Genomic DNA, 20,696 nt, shown 5'->3' with positions numbered 1-20,696 from the left:
CCAAATAATTGGGGTGGGGGGGGCCTTAGCTCTAATAACAGAACTAGTCTGGAGGTACAGTCATGAAAGGAAAATGATAGGAATGATTTACCAAGTATACACAATAATGCAAAGACCATGCATGGTGATTTACATCATCTAATTCTCACAACATCCCTGCCAGAGAATAGTGTTCACATTTTACAGAAAAGGACAACAATAAGGCTCTGAGGAGTTACATCAACATAACCTTGGTCAAGGTATAACTTGAATTTCCATCCTTCAGTTGTCAAATGGGGTTATAATAGCTATAAACATCTCAACGGTATCTTGCAAATAATATATCTTCCTATCACTTTTCCTCCATTCATTAAAAAAATAATATACAGGGCTTCCCTGGTGGCGCAGTGGTTGAGAGTCTGCCTGCCGATGCAGGGGACATGGGTTCGTGCCCCAGTCCGGGAAGATCCCACATGCCGCGGAACGGCTGGGCTCGTGAGCCATGGCCACTGGGCCTGCGCATCCAGAGCCTGCGCTCCGCAACGGGAGAGGCCACAACAGTGAGAGGCCCGTGTACCAAAAAAAAAAAAAAAAAAAAAAAAATATACAGAAAGCATTTTTAGGATTACCTAGCAAGTAAATCTAAATCAGGATTTGAACACAAATCTGGCTGTACCCAAAACATACGCACTTAACTTTTCTGAGCCTCAGTTACCTCAGCTGTCAAAGAGTGATTAAAACATTTATTTGATGAGAGTTAAGAGGACTAAATGAGAAAACGTAGAAAACCCTGTGTCATGAGACATTTTATAAATTCATTCCACGAAATCAAAATAATATGCTTAGAAACAGAAATATTACATATATCACAAGTGATGTATAAATATTTTGTCCAAAACACAACAGAAATTTGAAACAATCACTGATTATGTATATTCAGATTAAAATAAACAATTTTTAAAAATCAAATTATGTGCAAAATTCAAATAGTTATTAAACATCTACTGTGTGAGATATCAACAGATTATGACTGAAGACATTTATATGAAAAGGAAAGTTATGGTTCAAACTCCCAATATCACATATTCTCAAACCTTGCCAATGACAAAAAGATATGCTAGTAATTACCAAGTCTAAATGGTGCAAATTTATTGTGATGTTACAAACACCTTAATCTCTCAAAATATCACATCAACAAAGGCTATAACTGAAGTTCAAAGCTTTAGTTGTAAAATTATCTAAATCTAAAAACAGAACTGACAAATTCAGTTTAATGGGTATTGGGCCATACCACATGGACTTGCTAATATTCCAAGGTACTGGCAAATAACTGGTGTTCAGGGTAATAAGACAAAAATCAAAGAGGTACAATACAAGAAATATGTAGCTGGCTTACACTGTGAACCAAAAAGAGGGGGAGCAATAAAGAGGATTTTAAAAAAATTATCAGAAGAGAAAATATTCAAATGTTATACCACAAATTAAACCAGTTTCCCACAACCTAAAAAAATGTTAACACCTAAAAGAAATATGTACTACAAAAAGACCTAATTATTAAGATCTCATGTAATAATACCCATCTATTCCTTGCAATCCCATGAAAAGGAAAAAAGCAAAAAAACTTACACATTTTTTTCTACTAAGATTGAGTTATAACCAATAATTGTGAAACCAGACCAACAAATAAGTCAGAATTACAATGTTCAAGTACCATCTCTGTCATATATTGGCTGTGGGCTTTAAGGCTTTAAGTCTCATCTCCATGCTTGAGCTTCCGCACCTGAAAAACGAAAGCTTTGAGTGGTGGGTGCTAGGTAACTTCTCTGGTCCATTTTCAAATATTAAATTGAAGGATTTTATAAACTTTCAGCTACTATATGTCTTCACGGACAAAACTAATCCACTTTACAGTCACTTCAGTAAGAAAGGAACCTTATTTTCTGATGCTCTTCACATGGTGTCTTTGCAATATATACCTTTTCCAAAGCTTACTGTTCTATAATTTATATTTATTTCTTACCTGTTGCTCCTCTGGCATTGGTCTGAAATGGATTTGTAGAAGATGCCACAGAAGGACCAGCAGCAGCAACAAATGGATTTGTGGAAGGTGTAGCTTTAAAAAATTATAAAATACACTATAAAATCCTAACGCATTTGTATTCAATTATTTAAAGTATTTGTTCATATATTTATGAAGATAGAAAACTAGAGTTTTCTGATAATAAACTGGTGCTTTGATTATCTTCTGGTATCCCTACGAAAATGCGATACAATATATATTAGGGTTCTTTATAAAAACCAGTATATATATATATACCAGAAACACGTACCTCCAAATGGAGCAGGCACACTTGAAGAAGCAGGCTGTGTCTGTGCAGAAGCACCCACTGGCACTGTTCCAAAAACATTACTGAAAACAAGTATTGAAAGAGTTCATGTTTTGAGGGGGAAAAAAAGCAACGGTAATCTATCTACAAGGTTGCCATAAAATATGGAAACAAATAATACTGAACATATCATGTATCACATCAGTTCTCAAACTTTAAGTCTCAGAACTCATTCACATTCTAAAAAATTATTGAGAACCCCAAAGAACTTTAAGTTGCTATATTTACCAATATATATTGTACATCAATTAAAACAAATTTAAATAATTTTATTCATTTAAAAATAACAATAAAGCCATTACATGCTAACCTAAGTAGCATTTTCATAAGTAACCATATTTTCTAAAACAAAAGGAACCTAATGAGAAGAGTAACACTGTTTGATATTTTTACAAATCTCTTTAATGGCTGGCTTAATATATGATCAATCTCTTATGATATGTTGTTTAGGTTGATGCATATGAAGAAAAACTGGCCTCACATGGTAACATAGTTGAACAAAACAGGAGAATTTTAACACCTTTTCCAGATAACTGTGGATATTTTCCTTGACATCATACAAAAAACACCAGGGATAGTTTCCTAAAGGTTAGTTGCAATATGGAATTTGAAACCATATCAATGGACTTTTATGTAAAGTAACATCCACTAGTCTATCTTACACTTTAAATGAATCTTTTACTAACTTTATATCATTTGGAAAATAGTTGATGCAAATCTTCAAAATGTCAACATATTTCCCTATGCAAAATAGAAAAATTACAATCATTAATATCACCATCCATCTCATCAGAAAAGTAATGGGAAGCTTAATTTTAAGCCCACGGTGGCCCCTAAATTTTCCAAAATTCTACTATTTGCTTGAGGGTATGTATTTTAAGTAGTTATTTTCCTTAAAGTGACAGACTTAAAATTTCATTTTTGAGAAAATGTCTACCAAATATCGAAATCTGAATAACCATAGTTTGTCTATCAATCATACTTTCAAGAATAAATGGTGTTCCATAAAACAAGTGGCTGGTTTATTCCACAACTCAAACAACCACACAAGCTGATTTTACTCAAGACAGCTTTATACTTCAGTATATAGCAGAACTACCTGATGCATACCTTACTTCAACACACAGAAAATTAAGAAGACATATTTAAAGGTCAAGACTTAAATTCCTTTACTGCTTCATACGGCATATTCATAATAAAAACTGCATCAAAAATATTCTAAGTAAAACTGAATGTGTGGTGGTAAGGAATATAATGACTATTAGATGACTATTTGTACGGCTTGGTGCCAAAGCTGTAAATCAATGCTAAGGCACCAGCAAGTTTTACCTGTCATAGTTTTTGCACCATCAAAACAAATGTCAATTACTGAAAACATAAATAACCCCTCAGAATTATTATGAATTTAGGTTTTAACCTCACAGACCTTTTGAATGGGTCTCAGGTACTTCAAACATTCCATGGGTTACACTCTGGGGGACCACTTATGATTATAATGTAATACCAATAAACCATGTCATTACATATACCTGTCTATGTTTCCAGACTTTACGACCACATTGCTATAGTCCACTATTATATATGTGTAATGTAGACAACATTAGTAAAGCAAAAAATACATAAATACTCTAAATTTTATTCTTTGGATTCAATTTTTCCCATCTGCCATACAGAAAATTTGTTACTGAAGAGTGAGCCAAACTAGTTAATGTTACCATCTTATCATTTCTCTATGGAAAAGGTGCTAAAGGGAAATAAAAAGCTACTCGGATAACAAAAAAGAAGAGACAATCTGTAGGAATGGAAAACTAAGAGATGGGTAAGACACTGTACAGGTAAGTCACCTGTACTTCTAGGTCTGCTTCCTTGACCCAAAGATGAAAAAGTCAAAACTAGAAGAGTTTTTAAAGACCAAACACTGTTAAAATGCAGTAGACTTTCTGCTGCCAAGAATTTCTTACACCCGATATATCTGAACACAGTAACAGGTATGTCTGTTTATAAATACCAGTATGACAAAAGAGATACAGAATTGGTCTTGGGTTCTGGTGCAAACATTTCTAAAACTGCTTATTTACAACTAAGGCTATAACATGCTACTTTAAGTGTTTAATCTTCATGACTGAGAACTGTACATTAAAAGCAAATAATTCTGTAAATGGATTCTCTGCTGAGTACAATTAAATTTGTATATGACTATCCATTTCAAGATGTGTATATACTCTAAATTACATTTTAGTGTTCAAGGGAAAAAAGTAACAAAGCCTTCGATTAAATAAAAAAATAAAACTATGGCACTTAACTCAAGGATTATATTTTAATTAGAAAATTTAAACACAGTTTCCTCAAACTTACAAAAATATTCAGGAATCTTTAAGCCCCAAATGGTCATTACTTAACAGCATTATTATTCAGAGTTGCAAGAAAGTTTAAAAGATAAAACACAAAGCAGGAACACAGACTAAGAAAAGCTACCTGCTAGCATTACTTGTGGAAGAATATGCGTTACTGGAGGTGGCCGCGGAGCTGAAAACGCTGTCCAGTTCTGCCAGGGCTGCATACTTGTCTGAAGATGCACTTGACTGACTGGGAACTGAAACCACAGAACCAACAGGAGCTTTACCTGTGGTCCCAAACCCACTACCCTGATCACCACCTGTGAACAAACAAAAACATACTACATCAAAAATTTTAACTGATGCTTAACTTAATGCTTTCAACTTACAACCACATTTGCCATGAAACACATGTAAATTTAAAACCGATCTGGAGCTTAGCAAATAAATGGACATGATTCTAGAGTCTTATCCAATAAATAATCCAGAAAATATTGGACAAGATTAGTGCTATACATACCACTCTGATAAAGACAGCATACTGTTTCTGTAACAAAAACTAAGACCCAGTACCAATAACATGTCTAGATTACACATAAAGAAGAAATTCTCAAAGTGCTACATTGAATCTGCAAGACGGGGACATCTCATTCAAGTGAACATATACACTCATAAAATGCTTGAACTATGTGAAGAGTCTATTAATAATATCATTTTCCCAGGGTTGTTCATGAAAAAATTAGAGATAGTAGTAAGAGAAAACATTCACAGAGCACTTACGATGTGCCAGGCACTGTTCTAAATGCCTCCCATGCAACAACACATATAATACAACTTTTTAAGGTCAATGCTATTACTATTGCCCTCGTTTCGTAGGGTAGATGAGAAATCAGGCTCAGAGATTAGGATGCAGAATCCAGTCTGAAAGTAGACCCCTGCTGTTCCCCCACTACACTACGCACTTTGAGAGGCAAAAATACTAGCCTTAAGACCAAAACTAGGTATAAAAATACACTGTAAATATCTTGTTTCTTTAAATAAATACAAAAATATTAATAGAACATAGTTCAAAACAAATGTATCACAGAACCTACCAAATAATCCTCTAGTCATCTCTATTAATAGGATTTCTTGGCCCTTTATGGCCTTAGAACAATAAAGCGTGCTTTCTAAGAAAAAATTAAATTTTTGTCAATTATTTTCTTTTAAATCTAGACGTTTACAAATAGTTTCTAGGCCTCCCATTGTGTAGTTATTTCAGATCCAAAATGTGCCAAATAGTCATGAACATTTAGTGTGAACTAAACATCTATACAACTAAGAAAAGCACATCCTCAGATTTTAATAAATACAACCAAATTTAGAGGACTGTTTAATATACAAATTTGTATTCGTCTGTTTAAAGGCTGATACCTTGCCCGGCACTGAAGATATTGTCTAAATTAGCAAGTGCCGCATATTTGTCTGTAGTCTGTAGACCAGCTTTGTTCGCTGAAACTTTACTAACAGCTGATACTGTTTGATGACTCTGGGAAGTATTGAAGGTTCCAAAATCAGCACTGGAGGATTTGGGGAAGTTATCAAAATGAGCAAAATTAGCATTTACTGATCCAGCACTTCCACCTGTAACAGAACAGACAGAAAACTTGAAATTGCTAGATTTTTCCCAATATCCTTTGATAAAGATTATATGATCATTTCTTCCTAAATTAAGTGCTCTATAAACAATCCTAAATTCTTAAAATTAAAAACTGGCAAATGGCATTCAACTTTAATTATCTACACGTGACTTTCCATAATTTACAGAACTAGATTTTCAAAGGCCCTGGCAACATACAGGGCAACAAGTTTCTGTGTGTAATTTTCTATCCTGGAATGAAGAAAATAATTCACAGGAGAGTGTCTCCATGCTACCTAATTTGAAACTCAGTTACTTCATAGAACATTCAGCTATGTATACTATGACCTTTTACCAATTCTCCCTAAACAAACTCTGTAGGCAAGATGCAAAATATCTTACACTACAGAAGTTTTGTAGTTCCAACAGAGACCTGGTTGAAACAAATCCCAGGGTAGAGATTTAAAATGTTTACAATGTACTACTTTGATCCAAATTTCTTAAAAGGTGGTTTTTGAGCTTTAGACTTATTTTACTTGAAGAACTATTACTTAATTCCACATAATAATTTAATGTACACACACCACCACAATGTCTTCAGTAAAATTATGCCCTAATATACAGCTCAAGGAAAAAATTATTACATCAACTTTATCCTGCTAAGATTTTAAAGACTGTTCTGTATTCTAGAGAACTCCCTAAGGTACTACTAAAATACTAAAACCAGTATATATTCATTCTACACTGTTGGTGCTACACTTTTGATGTTGATTCTTTATGCCTAAACCATTAGTCTCAGCAATCAAGATAGTAGATAGATATAGATATAGATATTTATATATTAAAGTGAGAGAAAAGCACACTTATAGGTATTTCAGAAACAACGGTTACACCCTATTTTTTAAAAAACCACAAACACTTTCCATCAATCAGTTTTTTATGCATTCTAAAACAAATATATTTCTTTCAGGAATTAAACTCTAGTTGTTTTCGATTAAAACTAAGTAATGTTTGTATTTAAAAGACTGTGATCTGTTACAAGGAGCTGATGAACAAAGTACATACTGAGCTTTCAAAATCTGTATGAAGAAATTTATTTCAAATTAATAAAAACTGAATTATTAAATCAACTAACTGTTGTATACTACTATGTTCTCTGAGGTTAGCAATAGTGGAGAGAGTAAAAGTGAGACTTTCTGAAGGATTATCATTAAAAGATGATTAACATTCTATAATTGAAAAACCTAAAAAATATAGCACAAAACATACAAATTAGTAAAAGATGCCTACGTGACAACAGAACTTACTGTTGGAAGCCTGGAGAGGAAAAGCTGAAGTAAATTCACCAAAACTGCAGCTAGATGAAAGCATTCTAAATGCTGGACAGCCAGATATTATGTAAATGATGAAATTTAAAGAAAAAAAAAAAAAGAAAGAAAGAAAATTGAAAGAAAAGGCTTTAAGACAATACAGAGTTAAAAGCTGAACGAAAAATAATCAGCCAAAGATCTAAACAGAGGTTCAATGAGTTTCTGAAAACAATACAGTTTATGGGAGAGCATTCAATTTTTAAAGACCAATTCCTGCACAGAAAACTATTTAAAGTTTATTAAAGTGACTGTTAAATAATCTACTCAACTAATAATATTTATTTTCTGAAGCTTGTTGCCCTGAAAATTACTTAACGTTTTTAGTTCTATGGAAGCAAGCAATCAACTAGCTTCCTTTATTCAGAGCTTAAATCGTAATGTGTTTTGTGAACCTAAAAAACTTTTAGTACTTTAATACCTCTGTGCCTAAGAAATTTAAGGAAGATTCATGTGCAGGAAAAGGAGAATAGATGTGAATTAGACAAAATACTAGCGTTCAGAAAAACGAACAAAGAAAAATATAAAGATTTCAGGTTTCCCCAGAGCTTTGTAAGACAGAACTAATTTAGAACCAGATAATCACAGAATTTAAGTTTAGAGTAATGTTCCAAAACTACCTCTAGAGAGTTTTTTATTTTTTGAAGTAAACATTAAGCATAATGCTGGAGAGCTCTACCTGTAGATTGGGGCTGAAAAGAAGAGTGGCTTGCTGTGGGGAAACCTCCAAAATTACTCGAACCACTAGACTGTCCAAATGCATCAAAGTTTGCAAAATCTGCATTTGCAGAATTCTGAGCTGTAAATGGTAAGGAACAATATATGTTAATGAATATGAAAATTATAAATGAAAAATATGACAAATGAATTTAAGAATTTTATGAAAGTTTCTATGTCTCACAACTTACTTTAAAGAAAACTCATTTAGAAATCAGATTTTAAATTCTACCAGTGTTTATTTCACCCAACTTCAAGCAATTTATTAAAGGGTATCCAGGAATTTCCAAAAATGATAAATGATACACAATGATAAATTGTACACAATAGCCTTTGAGTGACCTCAGGAATAGTACTGTAAAGTGCCTCTATTAAAGGAAACTCTGAATTAAGAGCACTAAATATTTAGTTACAGTAAAGCAGACAGAGATGCAGGATACAGGATACATTTGGAAAATTCAGATTTAAAATAGTGATAAGTGATTCATCAGTTATGTGAATCTAAAATAATGATACAAAGATGGCTTAATTACATTAAATCTTTTGGTTGCTTTTTGAGTTTACAACGATGTCACACCATAGCGTATTTAAAAAAAGAAAACTCGAGTGTATAAAAAGAAGGACATGATCACCAAATACATTGAAGATACTCATATTTTATTAGGAGGCTGCCATTTTAAAACACATATTAAAACTTAAGAAACGATAAAAACATAAAAATCATAGCATAAATGCACCTCATACCCAGTGAAAAAGACCAACTGGTATTTCCCAACTGGTCACCAACCTAAGAGCAAAACTCCAGGCTTCCCTAAAGTTAAAATATGTAAGTAAAATGAAATAACTCAAAAAACTTTTTTTAAGGCCAAAACAGATGCTGGATAAGATTTTTATAGAGGATAAGATAAGAATAAGAAGTGGCTGGTATGCAGGAAAGGGAATGCTAAGTGGTAAGAACGAAAAGCATGTCCAAAAGATGGAGAAAGATTATAATATGTCACCAACAAAGTGAGTGAGCCACTTAAACCCTCTGCAGGCAATTCTACTTCTAGGTAGTTTTTGTAAAGAGATAATATTGCAAATGAGCATGGCTGAATCTAACAGCTAAACAATGTGTTTTTTATAATAATGAAAAACTTAGAAACTCAAATGGCCGACGAGAGATCACTTAAATATATTATGGAACATCACACAATGGAATATAATGCAGCCATTTAAAAAATTCATGTAAAAGAATATTTAGCCCTATACAAAAATACTTACAGCTAAGTAAGTAAGATAAATAGGTTAATAAATTCCAGATACATTTTCATCTGCTAATTTCATTAAACACGGCATCATGTGCATAGAAAATCTGCATTTTAGTTAAATCAAAGTAGTGAGATTTCAGGTAGGTATCATTTCCTTCTTTGTTTGCCTGAGTTCGCTAAGCTTTTTCAATGAATATGTACTCTACTTGTAAACAAACCAAAAGAAGTCACTAAGCAAAAAAATTTTCCATTAACAAAGTAAAACATTATTCTAGGAAGAAAATCAGGAAAACTTAACAGTATTTCATGTAATTGCTGTTTTATCTATCTAAATGGATATGACGGGGGCGGGAGAGGAATGTACCTAGAGTAACCCCCTTTTCCTACACAGCTGTGCCACTTCCCTTCTAGTGTCTTCACACCTACCACTTCTGATGAGTGGAGTGCTATCCCCACATGTCACTGCTCACACTGCGTTCTTAAAAACCTTTTTGGGGGCTTCCCTGGTGGCGCAGTGGTTGAGAGTCCGCCTGCCGATGCAGGGGACGCGGGTTCGTGCCCCGGTCCGGAAAGATCCCACATGCCGCAGAGCGGCTGAGCCCGTGAGCCATGGCCGCTGAGCCTGCGCGTCTGGAGCCTGTGCTCCGCAACGGGAGAGGCCACAGCAGTGAGAGGCCCGCGTACCGCAAAAAAAAAAAAAACCTTTTTGAAACACATCTGACCTGGCCCTTAAGCACTACACACTAGAACCTAAATTAAAAGGCTGCTTATTGCTTAACAATATAAATTCTGTATTCTGGACTCCCTACAATATTTTGTCTGTTTTTACTTAATATGATAAAATTCAACTTTTTTACAGGCTGAAATTTGACTTTCCCCAAAAGAAATATAATGGAAGAAATACTAATAGATAAATAATAAATTTAAAAAATTAATTTCCTAAAAAATATTTTGAAAGGAATATCTATACCAGTTTAAATATAAGTTTAAATAGTTACCATTTAGCATTGCTGAGAACACCAGTAAAAAAGTACAGTTTAGTGAAAAGAGAATCTAAGATAAGAATCAGGGAACTCCATCCTAACATAAGTAACTGTAAACCACTGGACAAGTCCCTCAATTGTTCTGGCTCTACCAGTATTCTCACTAACAAAATGAGAAGATTTGCTAGATGGTCTCTACTAGCAAAACCAACAAACACTATAATTCTACAACTTATGAAACAACAGAAATAAATTTCTTAAGAGCTTTGAAATACTAAGCCAAAGAGAAGAAAATTCTACTAAAAGACAAAATAAGTTTATTAAGGCCAAAATAGGTAATATAACTATAAACCAAATGAATAGAGAACACGATATAGGAAATTCTCAAATTTAGAGTGGATTATATTCCAAAATGCAAGTTTCCAAGTTTTTTGAACACTTAGCTGTACAGTTGAGAATGACAAATGAAACATCTGTCCCTTGTAGAAACAAGAATTGGGTCCCTAAGTTAGTTTGTGGCTTATAACCTCGAACATATATGTAGCCTATAATAATACATATTCTACATTTAACTTGTATTTAGAACATCATATGGGAAAATTTTACATTTAACATGTTTGAAACAACATCAGGGAAAAAAATCAGTTCAATGCAGGCTTCCCTGGTGGCACAGTGGTTGAGAGTCTGCCTGCTAATGCAGGGGACACGGGTTCGAGCCCTGGTCTGGGAGGATCCCACATGCCGCGGAGCAACTGGGCCGTGAGCCACAACTACTGAGCCTGCGCGTCTGGAGCCTGTGCTCCGCAACAAGAGAGGCTGCGATAGTGAGAGGCCCACGCACCACGATGAAGAGTGGCCCCCGCTTGCCACAACTAGAGAAAGCCCTCGCACAGAAACGAAGACCCAACACAGCAAAAATAAATTTATTAATAAACTCCTACCCCCAACATCTTCTTAAAAAAAAAATCAGTTCAATGCAATCCATTTTGTTGGGCAAGCCTATTTTATCACATTTATATTTTCCCAATGATTTCCCACCAGAGCACCAAACACACTCATCAAATACCTATTCACTATAGCAAGACAGGGTTTTGTAATACTTCTATCCATTTTTATTTGTAGACACTGAATCTACTGTCTTCAACAACTGATTATAGTAACTTTTTAAATTTGTAAAGTGTTACGGAATGAAACTGATAAACACAACTTTGGAAATTAAACACTAATAAATTCAGTAAACAAAAATTACTATCTGGAACCTCAAACAATCTCTACACAAAGAAATCCAAACTAAAAAGAATGTGACAAAATAATAAAGATGCTTTTTACAGTCTTATTCAAAAACTACAAAGGAGTCAACTCAGAATTTAGAATTTAAGGCACCAAGTTAATGAGCCTGAATCTTGCCAAGAGTTGTCTTTACTCTTCGGTGAGCAACAGATACTCATGAGAAAGGAAAAAAAAAATGCAGAGACCAGAGGATGGAAACAGGCAACCCTCATCAAATTCAGCTGACAAACAGACTTTGTTTCACCTATATGATAGTTTATTTTCATTAATTCCTAACATTTAAAAAGAGAGCATTTCACATTACATAACAAGTTTTCATACTTCTCTTAAAAGAAAATCAGTGTATTTAGTAATCCTGAGCCTGTATTTTCATGTGGCAACAGGAGATTATAGACCATCCCCTTTTGAAAGGGGCACTGCATTATATTATTCATTTGTGTTAACTGGGTGGCAAGGCAATTGAGTTTGACATCCCTCATATAAGGTGTGGCCAAAATCAATTACAGTTTACAGTTCACAGGTTTTGTGATACGTTTATTACCAAGCAAAATAACTATTACATGCTGTAGTAAATTATGTTTCTAACTGCATGCCTATTTCTGTAGAAGATGACTTTTCCTGAACATAATACTGACCCCACCACTGACACATATCCACACACACACCAACTCAGCCAGAATGTTCAAATAAAGAAGGGTAAAGACTTCTGGCTTTTAACCCACTGAACTATCTGCAAAAGAACAGTTTTCCCTTTAAAACAATGCCGGCCAGATTGGCGTATCTGAATAATTAGTTTGCTATTAAAAGTTCCATTTGTCATATCAATGTGTTCAGGAGAAAATTTTCACCTAATTTTTTTTTTTTTAAATGATAAGTTCAGGGCAAAAACTCAGCTATCAATGACTTTGTATCTATGAACCATGTATGGAAAAGTAAAAATTCAGAGTGCTTGCAAAGGCTCTGGAAAAAGACATTTCAGATTGAACCGTGATACCAATTTAAAACTTACTTAAGGTAAAATGCGAAAGATGGCATCAACTATACTAGAAGGGAAAATAAATGAGTAATTTTATTAGCTTGTTCTTGCAATATCCATATATATTTTATGCTCCTGGGATCAATCAAATGAAGTAAGAAAAGAGTGATCTGAGTAGTCATCTGTAAATACAAAAGAACTTCAGGCTAAAAAACTATTACTCTCAGGGAACCTGACCTAATCTACATGGTTATTCAACTACTTCCTCACAGACACATCTGTCCTACCATTTCTGCCATATGTGGAAAAGAGACAAAATAGTTAAGATTTACTATCTTCTATCAATCTGATAAAATCATACATTTCTCTCTCTTTTAACATTTTCTACAATTAAATAATGACAATTATTTTCAAAAAGCATTTTAAGGGAGTTATTAAAAGTATGAGGGTAATCACGGCACAAATTAGTCTGTGGAGCTGCACTGTCTTGTCTATTTTTGGCTAATATGATTACACAGAAAAGTGTAACATCAATTCCCTGACTTGCAAATATTCACAAATTGCGTTTAGAGACAAAAACAAAAACACACATACACACACAGAAGGGAAACATGAAATAAGTCATGAAATAAGCTGAAAATTTACAAAAGAGTTTGGCAGTTACTTTTCCATCATTTCAAATTACATTTCCATAAATCTAAAACTGAGATAAATGCAGAATACTCATAAATTACAGAAGGTTCACTCTCTATTCACTGAGTCTTCCACCAACTCTTTTGGCCACCATTCAAAAACCAAGAGGGGGGACAGAAGCTAGGGCTCCTGTCTGCTCAGAGAGGGAACTGGCTTCCCACCTAGAGGATGAAGGGAAGAGTCTCCTCGGCCTCCTTCTGGACTTCTGGGCTCAGCCAATGTAAAGCAGGTGGAAACCTACCACAGCCCTAACAGCGCAAGCCTCCCTATTTCTTACCCTTCTCAGTACAATCTCTCCTGAAAGAAATTCTCATCCTAGAATCCCTTTTGAAAAGCAAACACACACACAGACACAAACATACATAAATCACACCACAACTTCCTTCTGTAGCATATTCTTAGAAAATGTTTCCACTGGTATTTAAAACAAAAAATTCCTTCAATGCTTGACAGAAATAAATGTGGCTGAAGAGCAGGTTTTCTATAATTTTCCAAACTATCTCAAAAGGCACATTTCTGGATGCATATAAACATGACATACTTTGTACCATTATTATCCAACTATAAGCCAGGACGTGAAATTGAAAGGAAAAAAAATAAGTGGGATAGCATCACAATTTCATAGGTGAATAAAAGAAGGTAAAATAAATCCCAAAGTACTAATAGGAAATCAATTCAGTAAGCACTGGCTTCAGTTATGCTTAAAAAACAGTGAAATATATACATGCAAAAAACAGAAAGCAAAGTTTCAAATTATCAAATAAAACTGCTTCAAAATGACCAAATCAATTCTTAAATTAGTGTACACTATTTAATTTGATGATTATTCAATCACTCTGGCAAAAGCTGCTGGGAAAAAACTTACCTGCATGACTGTTGAAATGTGCAAAGTTTGCAAAATTGGCTGTAGCTGTTGACTGAGGTGCTGGAGCAGCAAAGATGTCTGAGCCAAGATCACTTAAAAGGTCAAACTGCTTCTTTTCCTGCTGCTGCCCTTGAGAGCGACCTACAACAGGAGACTATAAACCACATATTAACTATAAAGAGCTTCCAGTCAGACCTGCTGAATTTTTATACCACTACTTCCAATTCACCAAGCTTAAAACACAGTTTAAAGATTACATAATCTTCCATTTGTAGAGTTTTGAGTTCTTTGATGTTTTTTGAAAAGCACAAATTTTCAACATCTATTCCCATATTATCTTTCAATGTTAAGTACAGAGTCAAAAGCAATGAAATACAATTACAACAGTTGTTACACCTCATGACACGAGACAGACTTACTGCTAAGACAGTATGATGATAAGGCTTTCGTAGAACAAATCTTTTATCCATGGGAAGAGTTACAATATACTGACTTTACCCTTCTCTTCATTTTCTACTCAGACCTTTGATGAAAGTGGAGCAACTTATCTAGATGCCCTAGTATGTGCATTATTTTAAAAGGTGGAATTTATTTCAAATAGTACCATGCCTCAGGATCATTCTTGTGTAGGACAGACATTATAATGCCACACAGTAACAGATCTGTCACAGCTCACTGACTATCATGAAGTACAGAAGCATAAACTCTAGACACCAACTGCTGAAAAGACTTCAGTTTTTTAGAATATGCTATGTAATGCAAAGCCACCTGCATTTCAACGATAAACATGCTTCACAATCAGGATGGAGAAAAAATCCTATGCTTGAGAAACCCTTTCCTGTAAAAGAATATCACAGAGGCCATACTGTTCTAACTCTGATGGTCGCCACAGATTCATGTTTTACCACTGTATGTTATATGATACGTATGATAAATGTGTTGATAGATAGCTATAATAATGTTCCTGTACAGCTTTACAAACTCGTATTCACAATAGCATTCGCAATAGCAGAAAGAACAAACACAGACACATTCCAACTACTTAACCAAGTATCTTTTAATGTATTATAAACCACTAGGACACAATGCTACTGGTATATAAGGTTACGCAACTGTCTTAATGAATTCCCAAATTCATGGTACTCAATCCTCCTTAAGTAGAAGCCTCTACAAAGACTTAAAAACTACTCACCTGACTAGGTGTGCCCTTATTTAAATGCAGTGCTGGTGCTGAATCTCCTAAAAGAGATTTCAGTGGTTTGACCTCAGGTGTGCTGCTTGTGCTACTGGCAGAGGACCCTGAAATAGATGCATGAACTGATGCCACCACTTTGGCTTGTTCTGGTGGGACATACCTAAAACATATGAAAAGTTAAACAGGCAGTTAACTAAGGAAGATGTACGGAACACTAAGCTCAAAATGATAAGCTTAATTCTAATTTTGTACAAGACTGGTTTGATATTAATCTTATTTCAAAACCGTCTTAGAACTGACAGCTTAAGACTACACTTAATTAAAGTATTCAGAGAAAGGGTAATAAAGACTAACCACAAAACTTGTTTTGATTATTTACTTACAGTTTTTCTAATAAATACAATATATTAAATAACTGCTTTTTTTAAAAAAGGACTCGTAGTTAATCATGATGATATTTAATTAATAACTCTAATTTTTAAAAACCAAAGTATCGTATGCTCATAAATAACGTTTGAAAACAGAGAAGGAAGGAGAAACATTTATTATATCACACTTAGTAGCCCAAAATATAAAGGTCTATTACAAATCTATAAGATTAACAACACAATTTTTAAATGGACAGAAGCAATTCACCAAGGGAGACAAAGAAATGAAAATACTTGTAACCGAATAAAAATGTAAATTAAAATGACATTCGCATTTGATCTGAGTATAAACTTTACAAACTGAGTTACTCTCTATTAAAATACATAAATAGGTATACTCTGTGCCCCAGAAGTACCATTTCTAGTAACTTATCCTTAGGAAATAATTGACTAACTGTACACACATAAATGTATACGTAGGTTATCACAGCACTCCTTAAAATTTTTTAAATTGGACAATAAACCAAAATCCACCAGGAGAAAAATGCTTAAAAGGATTATACTAACATCTATATAATAGAATAAGACATAGCTACTCTGTCTTGACATGCAAAGATGTCCATAAGACTTTACAGGTCTTTCTCGTTTGATCTCAGTCATGTAAGAATTCACAGGATCAAGGGAGTAAAGGAAGGAAAGAGAGGTAGTAAGAATATAACGCCTAAATATTGGCAACGCTAATCTCCAGAGCTGGGATTATGTGAGAGCTTTTGCTCTCTGTATTTCTGGGGTTTGTTCTACCTACCCTCCTTCCCCATATTACACAGGTGGGAGAAGTAGAAAAACAGAGCTTTTCTACTCTGTTCCAGAATCTGAGTTCAAATCCCAACTCCATCACTCGATAGCTATGAAACGTAGGGCAAACTACTTCAACTCTCTGTGCATCCAAATTTTCTTCTAAAACACTGACATATGGTTGTTATGAGGTATAAACAAGTTAACATTTATGAAGTACTCAGAACAGTTTTCTGGTACAGGTGTTAGCTATACAAGTGTTGCAATTATCAAATTATATAATAATCACAAACAATAAAACTGCTTTGTTTTTTCCAGTATATGGGAGAAAACAGGAAGTCACACTTTCCCATAATTTGGCCTATCAGTGATAATGCCAATTTCTGAGTATAGCCAAGTCTTATTAACGGATAAAATCAGATAATAGTCTTTGGCTCAAAGGCTTCCTTAACTAAAAGTAAAACAGCTAAGCATGTATAGCATAGGAATTGAGTCTGAAAACTGGTTAAAAGAACAATTTCAAAATCCCTTTAGATGACAGCAACAGTCTCAATGTTCTAAGTGCAGTTGCCCAGTAAGGCTTTTTAGGGAGAGTGCATTTGGATAGTGCTTATGCCCTGTTAAAAACCCACTGCCCCACTCCAGTTACATGTCTCAAGTATGCGGGTATGCAGGACTGTGAGTTTAAAATGCACAGGTCCCAGCCTAGCTGAATGTTGGTCACTCCCTCTCCCCTATCCAACAACTGAAGTTTCTATTTGTATTTCTCTTATTAACTATCCTGTTTCTTAGGACAGAAAAGATAACACAAATTATAATTATTTGAGGTTTACAATTATTTGCTTACTGTTTAAATGAATTATTTTTATTTTGTTATTATTATTAATGTGGGGGGGGGTTTCTGGTTTTAATTCTATAAACCTTATTCACACACACTTTTCTCTTGGTAGTTGAAGCTAAACTATCTGAAATCCCAGCTAAGTCCTATTCAAACTAACTCTGAGCTGGTAAAAGTAAAACTGTTGGGAAAATCAAAAATTAGGCCAAGGCTATCAAGCAGAAATGTCTTAACTACAGGAAAGGGTCTAGGAAAAGGTCTAAGAAATTAAGTACTAAAATGATAAAAAGATAATTATACACTTCATTTTAAGAGAATCACTTATGGCACCATGTTTTTACTATCACTGCATCTTCTAAGTTTTTTCTTTCCTGAACTAAAATCTTACTGATACGTTTTCTTCTATATTCATACTTAATGTTTCTAGTAATGCTGAATATATAGCCCTGGCAAAAATTAGTCTCCTCTAGGGAATACAAAGTTCACAGAACATACAAATCAGAGCCCCTTCTTTCTACCATGCTCACTTAATGTAGGTAGAGATATCTCACTCATAACCATGGCAAGTATTCCTGAACCAAAACAAGCTCTTGAAGATATTCTCTGAGTTCAAATACAGCTCCTCAGGGAAACAAGAGGCCATGTACTTCCTCATTACCTATTCCTCCTATTTGTGACTCTCTCTCATCTTCTTAACGTCCCAAGAAGGAAAATATACACTACTGAATACTGATAAAGAAACAACCAAGAATTCATCACTGAGTTTCAGTAAACTGACTTAAATTGTACTCATACAGGTAAAAATGAAGAGCTCAAAGTAACTGAACACTACTAGTTCTATGAATATACCCCCTGCTCTGCTTTAAAAGGCTTACTAGCCAATACATACCTGTCTTAATTCCTTTCTAAAAATTAACATCTGACAGATTTAGTTAAAAAGGTATAAAATCTTCCTTCTTAAACAGGTAGAGTAAAATGACTTCTTGGTTGGGCAGTGAGTGATATTTTGAGCAAAGAATTACTACAACACACAATTAAGTGAATGAACAGATTGCTTCATGAGTGCTTTACCATAGTGCCTAGTACATAAAAGACAGTAAATAAACACTTGCTAAATGAAGGAAGATTTCCGCCCCCTCAGTGGAGCAGGCAGAACATACACATTTATTGATTAATTTTGCTCTCTTACATGGATGCAGTTCGTGGTGCCCAAAAAAATTACAATATTAAATCAAAGATCACTGATTACTGATTACAAAACACCATGACAGATATATAAATAATGGAAAAGTTTGAAATATCTGAAGAATTTCCAAAGTGTGACAGAGAGAAATGAAGTGAGCAAATGCTACTGGAGAAACAGCACTAAGAGGCTTGCTCAGTGCAGGGCTGCCATAACCTGCAATTTGTAAAACAAATCTGTGAAGTACACTAAAGTGAAGCACAGTAAAATGAGATAGGCCTGTATATTGCACTTCCGTCATTCCCAGAATTGTGCCTGTGTCCCTTTTCAACCAATCTTTCCCCATTCGCCAACTGAAAAACATTAGATTTATTCCCACTTTTTTTTTTTACATCTTTATTGGAGTATAATTGCTTTACAATGGTGTGTTAGTTTCTGCTTTATAACAAAAGTGAAATCAGTTATACATATACATATGTTCCCATATCTCTTTCCTGTTGCATCTCCCTCCCTCCCACCCTCCCTATCCCACCCCTCTAGGTGGTCACAAAGCACCGAGTTGATCTCCCTGTGCTATGTGGCTGCTTCCCACTAGCTATCTATTTTACATTTAGTATATATGTCCATGCCACTCTCTCACTTTGTCACAGCTTACCCTTCCCCCTCCCCATATCCTCAAGTCCATTCTCTAGTAGGTCTGTGTCTTTACTCCTGTCTTACCCCTAGGTTCTTCATGACATTTTTTTTCTTAGATTCCATATATATGTGTTAGCATACGGTATTTGTCTTTCTCTTTCTGACTTACTTCACTCTGTATGACAGACTCTGGGTCCATCCACCTCACTACAAATAACTCAATTTCGCTTCTTTTTATGGCTGAGTAATATTCCACGGTATATATGTGCCACATCTTTATCCATTCATCCGATGACGGACACTTAGGTTGTTTCCATCTCCTGGCTATTGTAAATAGAGCTGCAATGAACATTTTGGTACATGTCTCTTTTTGAATTATCGTTTTCTCAGGGTATATGCCCAGTAGTGGGATTGCTGGGTCATATGGTAGTTCTATTTTTAGTTTTTTAAGGAACCTCCATACTATTCTCCACAGTGGCTGTACCAATTCACATTCCCACCAGCAGTGCTAAAGGGTTCCCTTTTCTCCACACCCTCTCCAGCATTTATGGTTTCTAGATTTTTTGATGATGGCCATTCTGACAGGTGTGAGATGATATCTCGTTGTAGTTTTGATTTGCATTTCTCTAATGATTAATGATGTTGAGCATTCTTTCATGTGTTTGTTGGCAGTCTGTATATCTTCTTTGGAGAAATGTCTATTTAGGTCTTCTGCCCATTTTTGGATTGGGATGTTTGTTGTTTTGTTATTGAGCTGCATGAGCTGCTTGTAAATTTTGGAGATGAATCCTTTGTCAGTTGCTTCATTTGCAAATATTTTCTCCGATTCTGAGGGTCGTCTTTTGGTCTTGTTTATGGTTTCCTTTGCTGTGCAAAAGCTTTGCAGTTTCATTAGGTCCCATTTGTTTATTTTTGTTTTTATTTCCATTTCTCTAGGAGATGGGTCAAAAAGGATCTTGCTGTGATTTATGTCACAGAGTGTTCTGCCTATGTCTTCCTCTAAGAGTTTGATAGTTTCTGGCCTTACATTTAGGTCTTTAATCCATTTTGAGCTTATTTTTGTGTATGGTGTTAGGGAGTGTTCTAATCTCATACTTTTACATGTAGCTGTCCAGTTTTCCCAGCACCACTTATTGAAAAGGCTGTCCTTTCTCCACTGTACATTCTGCCTCCTTTATCAAAGATAAGGTGACCATATGTGTGTGGGTTTATCTCTGGGC

The 20,696-nt window shown here is 34.7% G+C and overlaps 1 protein-coding gene across 4 annotated transcripts in view; it reads right to left on the bottom strand.

Annotated features, from left to right (window-relative positions):
• AGFG1 (ArfGAP with FG repeats 1) overlaps positions 1-20,696 on the bottom strand; it is a 72,061-nt gene that overhangs the window by 7,326 nt on the left and 44,039 nt on the right. For 2 of the 4 annotated variants that reach the window (XM_065880363.1, XM_065880364.1), the window contains exons 4-10: positions 15,654-15,816; positions 14,462-14,615; positions 8,367-8,486; positions 6,116-6,325; positions 4,842-5,022; positions 2,310-2,389; positions 2,000-2,092 (exon numbers count right to left, since the gene is read on the bottom strand). In XM_065880363.1, coding sequence (XP_065736435.1) covers positions 2,000-2,092; positions 2,310-2,389; positions 4,842-5,022; positions 6,116-6,325; positions 8,367-8,486; positions 14,462-14,615; positions 15,654-15,816 — 1,001 coding nt within the window. Of the gene's footprint in view, positions 1-1,999; positions 2,093-2,309; positions 2,390-4,841; positions 5,023-6,115; positions 6,326-7,627; positions 7,700-8,366; positions 8,487-14,461; positions 14,616-15,653; positions 15,817-20,696 lie in introns of all 4 variants that reach the window. The other 2 variants (XM_065880362.1, XM_065880365.1) reach the window with 2 other exon arrangements.

Source organism: Phocoena phocoena, chromosome 7 (assembly GCF_963924675.1).
Source record: "Phocoena phocoena chromosome 7, mPhoPho1.1, whole genome shotgun sequence".
NCBI classification, from domain to species: Eukaryota; Metazoa; Chordata; class Mammalia; order Artiodactyla; family Phocoenidae; genus Phocoena; species Phocoena phocoena.
Note: the sequence above shows the minus strand (reverse complement) of the source record. Positions and strands in the feature narration are given on the sequence as shown.